This window comes from Alligator mississippiensis, chromosome 2 (genome assembly GCF_030867095.1).
Source record: "Alligator mississippiensis isolate rAllMis1 chromosome 2, rAllMis1, whole genome shotgun sequence".
Lineage (NCBI taxonomy): Eukaryota > Metazoa > Chordata > Crocodylia > Alligatoridae > Alligator > Alligator mississippiensis.
Genome location: NC_081825.1, coordinates 114685965 through 114696829, shown reverse-complemented (window position 1 = coordinate 114696829; position 10865 = coordinate 114685965). Strand labels below are relative to the sequence as shown.

General features: G+C 42.9%; 1 protein-coding gene across 2 annotated transcripts in view; it reads left to right on the top strand.

Moving 5' to 3' along the window:
* Positions 1–272: 272 nt before the first annotated feature.
* The window catches only part of TRPC3 (transient receptor potential cation channel subfamily C member 3), a 65508-nt gene continuing 54915 nt past the window's right edge, over positions 273–10865 (top strand). Inside the window, exon 1 of one of the 2 annotated variants that reach the window (XM_019494543.2) lies at positions 273–709. In XM_019494543.2, the coding sequence (XP_019350088.1) occupies positions 486–709 (224 nt within the window). In that variant the 5' untranslated portion in view covers positions 273–485. The remainder of the gene's footprint in view (positions 710–10865) is intronic. The other variant, XM_019494538.2, reaches the window with a different exon arrangement.

Here is a 10865-nt window from a genome sequence, read left to right as displayed (position 1 = left end):
AGGGCGGGCAGGGACCCCAGAGGGCATCCCCCAGCAGATGCAGGACCAGCCCTCTCCCAAACCATCCCGTACACATCCGCCGTCTCCTGGAGGAGCAGGGCTGGCAGGGACCCCAGAGGGCGGACAGGGCTGAGGCAGGACCAGCGCCCCCGGCAGCCCCTCATCTCGAGTCTCGGCAAGTCGGGCAGCGGGCAGAGCGGGGCGGGGCGGGGCGGGGCGCGGCGCGGCGCGGCGTCCCCTCCTCTGCCCGCTGCTCCCAGCCGGGCCGCCGCCGGCGAGAGGCGCGGAGAGGAGAGGAGCGGAGCGGAGCTGGGCAGAGCGGACTCCCCCTCCTCCTTCTCCTGCGGCTCTCTCCTTCCTGCCGAGCCGGGGAGGAGCAGGAGGGGAGGGGAAGGGGCCCGGCCGTGCACGGGGTGGGCTGCCCGCCGCACACAGCCGCCTGGCAGGGGCAGCGCCGGCAGCGCCCGGCTTAGCGCAGCCTCGCCATGTCCGGCAAGGGCAGGCGGGGCAAGGAGCAGGGGCGAGTGACCTTCCCCCAGCAGGGGGACGAGGAGGGCGCCGAGGAAGAGGAGCAGCAGCAGCGCCGCCGCCGGGGCTGGAGAGGCGTCAATGGGGGGCTGGAGCCGGCGCAGCTGCAGCCGCCGCGGGCGGTGAAAACCCAGCGGGAGCCCTACGGCTGCTACCCGCCGTCGCCCCTGCCCTGCACTGGGTAAGCAGCGCCGGGCAAGCGGTGCTGCCCCCGGCACCCCCTCGTGCCCGGGCCGCCGGCCCTGGGGGCTGGGCCCGCGCAGCTTTGCCCTCTGGTGGCGGTGCTGGTGGGTTGGGGGGTCTTCCAGAGGCCGTGCAACCCCCCCCCCCCCCCCCCGCCACCCAAGCCAGGGGCAGGGGACGCCCTGGGAAACTTCGTGCTTAAGGAAAGCTCTGGGAAACTTGATCGCGGCTCTTCCGAGAGGCCGGCGTGCTGCTTCCCCCCGGGGCTTCATGCCTCGCCTCCGGACCGACCAGAGAGCCCCAAAGACGGGCTGGCAGGGACCTCCAGAGGGGCTCTTCAGTCTGCCAGGATCAGGCCTCTCCCACCTGTCCCATTCGGACCACACATCCATTTCGTAGTTTCATTAGGGGCTGGAAAGGACCTCTCCAGATCAAAACAGCCCCCCTGCGCTTGGGAGATGCTTGCCCCCTTTGCATGGTGATGATTGTGTTGTTTATCAAAAAGGCAGGCAACTCCTGGCCCAGAGAGGATGGGTGGGTGAGTGGGGACAGCTCCTTGCTGGTGGGTTGGGCAAAGCCGTCCCCCCCCTTCCCGTCCCTTTCAGCCTTTTTGTGTGGTAAAAACCTCTCTTAGCTATTGGTGGTCCCAAGACCATAGAGGGTACAGTAATGAATCTAGGAGACCCCAGGCAGAGAAATATCCATGTTGTGAGGCTCATTTTGTGAGTTTATGGGATGCTGTGTTTGGTCTTTGGCAGGTCCCACTAGTGGTGTGGTTTTTAAGAGCACATTCACAAATGGAAAGTTTGTCAGGAACTGCTAGGAATAAACCAGGGGTGCTCAACCTCTGGCCTGCAGGCCAAATGCAGCCCGCAGAGCCTTGGCATGTGGTCTGCAGGGCTCTCCATGGGTTGGGAAATGTAGCAGCAGGGGAGCAGTGGCAATTAATACTGGCACCCCTCCCTGCTGCCAAATTCCCAAGCTCCATGCAAGCAGGTTAGAGCCAGACCACACACCTTCCCCCACAGGCTGTGCCTGCTTCTCCCTGTGGGTCCAGGTCATGCACCTTCCCTTGCTCAGCTGGTTTGGGCTGGGACATACCCCATCTGCCTGCGGATGCCCCTTTCCCCCATGCAGCTGGATTGGGGCTGGGCTGCCCCCCACCCCTTTCTCCACGGCTGGATGAGGCCAGCCCACAGACAGACCTGGCACTGCCCATCTGGCCCACTGGACAAAAAAGATTGAGCACCATTGAAATAAACAGAAATTTAGTACACAACTGAAGTACATTTATTTTTGTTTTGTGGAGAAGCTAACTTTCTTGGCTCTGATTTACAGAATTACTAGAATGAGTACACATGAGAAAGAATGTGTTCTCTTTCAGGGAGGCCAGGGACCAAGGCGGGATTGGCTTACCCATAGTTGTGTGCGCTTCCTAAGAATTATTTGGTCATTTGATAATATGTTGCAGTTTAGCCTAACATTTTGATATTTTGTTTTCTGAGGGTCACTCAAGTATTTAATAGTTTCAGGACAGAATTGGATTCTCAGTTATAATTTTTCATTCCTATGAGACTAACACTTTATTCTGAGTTATAACGTACTATAACAGAACATGTTCTGCACTTATAGAAGAATGCTTAATTAAGATTGCATTAGAGAAGACTCTAAGATACAACAATAATTAGAGTAGCACTTAGAAGGTGATCATCACAATTATCTGTGGATTCTACTGCAGGGGTTTTATTCTGTTTCAGTGGCCGAGGTATCAAGAGACCTAAATGTCTGGACTTTTTGGATAATAATAATGTCATCACTAAGCCACTGATATACTCCCTTCCTTAAGGAATGAGTGTTATGTCAACATGGGCTGATGCTTGAGTGTAGGTTATTCAGCCATAAGCTTTTTTTACCTGTGGTGAGCCCCATCTGTTGAAGTCACTTATCAGAACACAGCTCTTGCACTCCTGTCCTAGAAATCTCTTGTCATAGCAGCAGTTGCAAGTGACTGTCCGCTGGGCTGATGAAGTGTTCCATTAATCAACTTAACACGGCATCCTGAAGTGACAGAGCAATAGGGGACCACAGGACAAAGAACTGTTAACTCTGTGCCCAACTTTGACATCTGCTTCTAACCTAACATTTCATAGTCAGAGTGTCAACTCCTGGTACATCAGCCAAACATTTCCTCTGGACTATTATTGTATGTTTAATTTTTCAAAAACTAAAACATATAGTGAACATTTTACATATATTCGCATGAATATGAAATGGGAATAAAGTATGAATACTACTATTGTTATTACTAATAATAATTTGGATGTTGGTATGATAGACACTGTACCTGTACAAAACAGGCCAAGGGTAGGAGTGGAAGCAGGCCAAAAGGGGTAAATGACTTGCCCAAGGTTTTACAGCAAGTTGGCACTTGAATCATTATTAGAACCCAGTTCTCTTGGCCCCTAAATTAATACCCTATCCAAGTTCTGTACTGACAAAGGCTTGGGTTGCAACATTTATATATATGACCATATATATATATGGTCACAGTTCTATTCATCATAGACTTGTAAACAAGACAGGAAATGAATGAGGCAAGTCTGTGTAAAATGTCACAAAAGAAGGAAGAAAACATATTAGTAGAATGAACTCTGATCATTAAGTAATTTAAGGGTGACAAACTGATCAGCTGCTGGTCAGACATTTTTCCTCTTCTAGGTATCATTGGCAGTCTGCTTGGACACACTTGACTAGCCAGACAGAAGTCACACCTTATCTTAGAGAGTAACCGTTTACTCACCCTGCTTTACCTTCTGCCTGTCTTCAGACTAACACAACTAACTGCCTCTGACTTTTCTAAACTGTTTCCTAGACTTTTTCTAGGTCATTGGAAAAGTAATTTTCCTAAGATATGCACTAATATCTCATATTTTATTTATGACCTTGATTTCAAAAGATATTAATAATCTCCATATTGAAAGCAAAGACATTATGAGATATGGCTTTTCAGAGAAATCTTAAGGGGTTAGGTACCCTTTCTCTTTCATATTAATTGGAAATTGAGAACTCAGTTTCTTTAGGCTCCTTTGAATATCACAGCCCTGATCTTTGGGTAGATTGAAAGCCTAAAGTCCAAATTGCCGGGGTGACTGCAAGGAGGTCTTGAAGTTCTCCTTTCTGCTTCCTCTTTACCCTGTCCCTTTTCTAAGTAGGTTCCTTTGCCTTTGTTGTGTCTGCACAGATCTGGCCTTCAGACCAGATCTAGATTTCTTAATTTCTTGTTCCTGTAAATTATGGCTTGTATTTCCCATTGAAGTTCTTTGTTCTGAAATGGACAATGACGACAGGTAAAAGACTTAAAGATTTGTGAGGAGGAGACTGGAATGCTGCTATAAGTTAATATGTCTTCCCCAAATATGTCACTGTGTCCTGTCCTAGCTGCTATGGTATGACTGTGGCCTTCAAAACCCTGATCCAGCACTTCTATGAGCAACTTTCCTGGTCACTTTAGATAAAAGCATTACTTCTGAACAAGGTACTACTGTGTGTTGGGGGATACATCTCTCAGCTGTTCTAGATTATGCCCCATGTTTCAGGTGAATGACCAGTCATTAGTTTACAGATGAGACAAAAAGCTCTCATGCTATGCTTTTTGTCTTAAGGGAAAGTATACTGAGCTGAAGGGCTGTGAGTTAAAGTTCACCTCTTCTATTGACAGGTATTTATAGGCGTATGGACTTGAAATACTGTTGGGAGTAAATGAAGTATCACTTACTCCATTTTAAAAGTAGGTTAACTGAGAGGATGCGCAAGGTTACTTTGGTAGAACTAGAACAGAACATTGGTCTCCAGTAAAGCAGACTCAACCTCCTCCATGCTGTTTTTTATGACAAGTGGAACAGATTGATTTTACTGCCTGTAGCAACTAGACCGCATCCCTTTCTCAGAAGCAGGAATAGAATTATGATTCCCAGCGTTCTGCTGCTGTCTAGCAACTGTGTCAACCACTGCATAGGTGCCACTGCTCCCTTTACTGACTAATTGAGAGAGGGCAGCAATTAGTTCTTTAGGTCATGCATAGAAATCTGTGCTGGGGATCTAAGGGCCAGAATATTGCCCTTACTGCTGCCAGGGAGTCCCTATGGCTGAACATAAATTTCTGTTCCTTAGTTTTTTATTTTTCTGAGTGGTATATTATTCTCAGTGGTTGACACAGTAAAAAATCAAACTGAAAAGCAAGTTTAAAACACTAAAATCTGCCAGTGATGACAAAACGATCAATAAAACACACGTCTCACAATTTTGTCATTTTTCATGCATTTTGATTTACTTCTGTCACAGCTGGGCAAGTTTGAAGGTGAAAAGGTACAGTTGAAGTGCTGAAGGGGTAGACACCTGTCACTGAAACATTCTATTGTGAAAGTAGAGGAATCAACTGATTAATCTCTTCAGCCCTGTGCTGTACTTGTTACTACTAAATATGAAATTTCTAGCTTAGTGCATAGCAGTAGCACTATACCCATGTATAGAGAAAATTCAACTTCAGTAGCAGACTTGATCATTCAGGTGTGAAGTAGCAGACTCTTAATGCCACGGTAAATGTTAGGCATGCAGATAGATCACAAGGCAAAATAGACCTTGAGACTGTTTGCCTAGAAAAAATGGGATTTATTTAGTGTGTTTTATTTTTTACATGTTTCAAAGATGATGAATTTTGTAAAAAAAAAATGGTTATAAAATAGGATATTTTTATTTGTTTATTTTATGACATTGATTGGTATATAGTGAATCAGGCAGATTACACAAGAGTAATCATCATTGCTTCTGAATTCTCTGGTGTATCTCATTAGGATTAGTGTCTTGAAAGAGTATGTTTTTCTCTCTGTTTTCTTACGTCATGGCTGTAAGACATGACGCAAAGGGAAGGTGGAGATGTCCTGTCCCTAATTTGCATTATTTCAGGAAAACATCACCATGGATTATGTCATGAACTTGGAGATTCATACGCTCCGTAAATAATATTTCAATCACAACCTGACTCTTAGAAGCTAATAAGTGTTTTGGTGAGATAGGTATTACAAAAATTGGAGACTGGGGCTTGTTTGAGTAATATTATCTATGCTTAGATTAACTCTTAATAATTTAAGGTCTGCTTCGGCATTTCTTATTCTTGTAAGCTGTCACATTATTAAAGAGTTTGTCTATCTAAGGAGTGCAGGACTGGACCTGTGCTAGCAAACAACTACCTAAAGTAATATGAAAAAATAAAGTCTTCTTAGCCAGTTATTTCAGGTAACAGAAATACATTATTTTTATTTTACTCAAAAGCAGTTTTTGTCTTTTGCTATTATCCAAATACTTGTGCATTAGGAACTCTGAGTCAAATTTTGCACTAAGTTTCACTTATGCAGCCTTATTGAAATTCCTCCTGTCTGTCAATGAAGTTTATACATTTCTTGAAACAAAAGCCATGGACCTAAATAGCTTTGCACTTAGGGACAAGACTAGATTTCCAACAGTACTGCATTTCAAATGCAGCAAAATCGATATTTTACTGCTAATCAGGGTGGGTTTGGGAGTCCAGGCCCCTCTGTACAGAACATAGCCATGTAGGTTTGGGGAGTGAGGAAGAGGGGTGAGGCTCCGTATATACAATGCCCTTTTCTCAGCATGGGGCTGATGTGTAATGGTACTGTAAAATGCTACTGTTTTTTAACAGGAGGAGCTGGAGAAAGGTTCAGCAGCTGTCCTGAGTCTATGGATGAGGGTCAGGTTCCATCTTGTCTACTCTTTCTGCCTCTGAATCTGCATATTGAACAATGTGGTTACTCAAGCACTGTGCTAGGACTAGTCCTTACTAGCAACACCCCTGTTCGTGACTTCCTTCATGTAATGATAGGATATTGTTTACATAGAACATATTAGGACTGTATTGCCAACCCTTGCAATTTTTATTATTTTTTACAATATTTAATGTTTTTTCCAGTTCCTGGACTCCCGTGATAGCATAGATTGAGAATCCTATGTAGTTTTATTTTAAATGGTTATAGAAAAGCTTGAAAATGTGAATCTTAAAGGCTTAAAAAGAAGGTGCATTAAAGAAGAATTAAGATTAAAATCTCACAATTTTTAACCTAGTCTCATATTTTTCTGGAGGTCTGATTCCAGTATTTGAAAAATGTGTGCTGACAATACTTAATGGGATATAAGTATAATGCTATCAAAATGCAAAACTAAAACATTAACATTATATTTCAAAATTATATTACAAAATTTTAGTTAAAAAATCCTTGGGATTCCCTTTAAAATGTGGTAGTTTAAATATAAGAATGAAAGAAAAGAAAATGGAATAGGGGAGACACTGTGTATGTATACCTGTACCTTATTCTGACAAAATGTCCACTGTCTTTAAGAAGTTCTTTGAAACTGATGCAAGATTTGTCTGGATCTGGCCATTTAGCAATGTATTCAGGTAATATTGCATCAAGCAAAAATTCTTGCTCATAATTTTTCAGAAATCCCAAGAATATTCTAGTCAATAAAATACAGTTTTCATCTTGATTTTTAAAAGACATCTCAGTCACATCAAATATATCCATTTATTACAAGATTTATTACTAAGTATCTTTCTTATTAACAAAACATATTTCCATAGTGTGCCTTTTGGAGGATGTATCTCCTCCATAAACAAAATGAGTCTTCTCATGCAGACAGTGAGTTTTGAAAGAATGATATATAGAATGGAAACCAAAAGTGTTGCATTTAACAGTGTATTGAAAACTGTACTGAATGTTTGGGACATGAATGTGTTTTTATGAGTTTATTTCATAAAAAATACATGGGTTGCAGAGTAAATTGTTAGAACCTCTTTGGAATAAAGATTCAAAATAAGCTAAGTAATCTCTGTGTTGTTTGTCATTTAAAGGTACTGACAAAATTTTTTTTTATATGTATGTATGTATAGAATATATATCTATATTTATGTTATATACATATTGGAATATGTTTATCATTATATGCATACACATACATACACACACAATGATAAACATATTACAATCATTTGTATAAAAAGATAGCCTGTGTAACATCATGTTTTGGGTGGGAAGAAAGGGGGGGTGGGAACCTAATCCCTTAACAATTAAGAACTTGTTTAAATAGTAAATACAGAACAGCCATTTTCCAATTTTTTGTGATTTCAGTGTAATACAGTGATAATTTACTATGACTGTTCACCACATAGTCTCCAGAATCAAAACTCATACCTGAAGTGCCTTCACCTGCGAATATGCCTGAGCTATAGGTTATAAATCAGTTCTGATCTTAACATACATAGTCACAAATCCTCTCTGTAAGGCAGCCTTTTTTAATAGGCATAAGCAAAGAGATTCAGGAATGAATAAGAACTGTTCTGTCATGTTTGGCATTGCAATTGTGACACATTTTACAAAAGGTAAATATGAGTTTTAGCAAAGCTTACTGTGCAATGCCACACAAGTTGCTATGGCAGTCCAAAAATACTAATCACACTTGAAAATTTATATAAGATCAAATTCTTTTGTCCCAAGAGCAGCCTGCCCTTGGTAATGAATACTGTAATCTCATCATTTGCATTGCAACGGAACAGCTCATTTGTGTTAACTAAAATGTACATGGGGTAGACTAGCTTTTATTATGCTTATAGCTTTGATGAAGTTATACAGATTTTATGTTTTGCTAAATATAATGCAGCCAAGGCAGCTGCTACACCAGCCTGAATTTCTACATCATGAATGGAATTATTTTTGTAGAACTAAGTCATTCGGTCTGAATGAACTGCTGCTGCTTGAGGGAACTCCCATTGATATCAAAGGGAGTTCTTTGAACCTTGGCAGTACAGTTGAACCAATACGTATATATGTATAAACTGTGTTCAAAAATATGTTATTAAGATTGTGAAGTCAAGCACAATTAAGGTTGCCATTGCAATCCTATTATGCCCCTGTGTACATATTTATTATGATAGTTTTTAAGTATATGATCATACTCAGTTTTTTCCACACTAATCCTTACTAGTCAGAGAACAAAATATGCAGTGCTTACTTCAATAGGAGTTGCCCAGTCTATATTTTGTTTTCTCCTCGGTGTTCAATGTGCAACTCTGTGCCTTATTTACTGCATGTTATTAAACCTTAGTTTGAAGACAGAAATATCCATTTCTTCATTACCTTTTTTAGGATGGTGATGACAGTGGTTTCAAAGTGCTTCATGGACATTAAGGTTCTTATTGTAATAACATCCATGTGAAATGAGGAAGTGTTATTATCTTCTTTTTACAGAGAGTGTAAAGAGGCACAGTGATCAGTGTCTACTAGCTTTGAGTGTCCAGTATGAGATGCCTAGGACCTGATTTTCTCAGAGTACTTTGGATTGCATAGCACTTTGTACATTCAGAGTGTAACTGCCATTGACTTCAGTTACAACTGGGAGTGGTGAATATTTTTGCAAATTAGACCCCATGGTCTCAACCCAGATGCCCAGAAAATAAGGAACTTGTTTGAGGGACCACCTGTGAGAGCCTGGTTTACATGACTGGTCCAGCATCACACAGGAATTCTGTGGCAGAAGCTGGGCTTGTTCTCCAGGGCCTTAACCAAGGAAAAACCATCCTTTTTCTTTTTGTGACCCCTTCCCTTTATTCACTGTACTTCCCTTATTCACTCCTTCCAACTGCTGCAACAAGTGAGGCAGCTATCCTACAGACACCAGTCCCTTTCACTACATATCTTTGACTCATCCCAGAGCACATACATGGTATGCTCTGAATAAGGCAGGGGACCAAGGAAAAAAGAGTTGTGCTTATGTAATTAAAGAAACTATACACATAAGGGAAACAAATTAATCTGTTACCTTTCTTATCTTTTGAGTATTTGACTTTGTACCTTCATATAATCTTAATGTAAAATTTTTGGGTATAATTTTCTAGTTGTTTTTTTAAAACAAACTGAAAACCCCCCCAGAAATTCCAACCTGTGGCAACATATGGATACCCACATGAGTCATCATTAGGTCTGGAGTCTATGCACCACCACACAGACCTCTGGCACTTGAGCTCACAGAGAAACTGAGAGCAATAGCAGGCTGTCATCCTATATGGGCCTAGATCAGAGAGGGGTGGGATGTGCTGCCACTGTGTCACTGATGTATTTGCTGGCTGTAAAGGAGGGTGAGACTTAGAAACTTTGCATTCCAATCTGGGCTCTGGAGCGGGTGTGTTCTACTGGGCACATATTATTATTCTGTCCTCTTTCTCTTCTGAGTAGTGCTTTCTGCCCCATCCCTTTAACTTGCCCCAATGCCAGTCCCAGTTCTGTCTCATTTCTGGCTCCTCATCTCAGTCCATTTTCCTCACCTAGGCAATCCCACTGTCCACTCCTCAGGCTCCTAATCCCAGTCTCAGACCCCTTACTCAGCCAGTCTGCATTCTTCCTTCCTAGCCTGCCATCTCCCTTGTCTTTCTTTTGTACCTGGGCCTCTAGTGATCCACCATGCTCAGGCTTCTTGACCTCACTGGCTCACAGTTCCAATCTCCCTTCCTCATCCAGTTTTTGTGTACTCGACACTTCCCTGTCCCACTTTCTCTGTTTAGCAGTCTCTGTTTTCCCATCACCCCTCAAATGAGTATGAGATCTGTTTCCTCTCTCCTTTCATTTTGATCTTTACCCTACATGTTCTGTCTCAGCTTCCTGCACAGAAAATCTCACGTTCTTTCCTGGCTCCCAGTCCCAGTTTCCTGGCTCACTCTTTTCCTATCCTACTCTCTACCACTGCAAGCTTCGAATACCAGTTTACTGCCTTGCACCTGCTTGTCCGTATTTCTGTTTTCCCCACTTCACTTTTTAAGACTGTCCTCTGCTTACTCAGATCAGGCATCTTATTTGTGCTTTCTGGGAGGGTTGGGTATGGAAGGGGTCACTGAGAGCAGAAGAAAGAGCGTTTCCCTTGCTCTCAGTTCAGAGGCCCAGAACCAGATTGAGCACAGTTGGCAGGAGCCCAGAGCTGCAGTGGTGCCCAGGAGCCCAGGCTGGTGTATGACTAGTGCCAGTGCAGTGTTTTGGGAATGTAGCTGCTATAATCTAAGAAGTTTCCACCAGAGGTGTAAGTAGTGAGTTTTG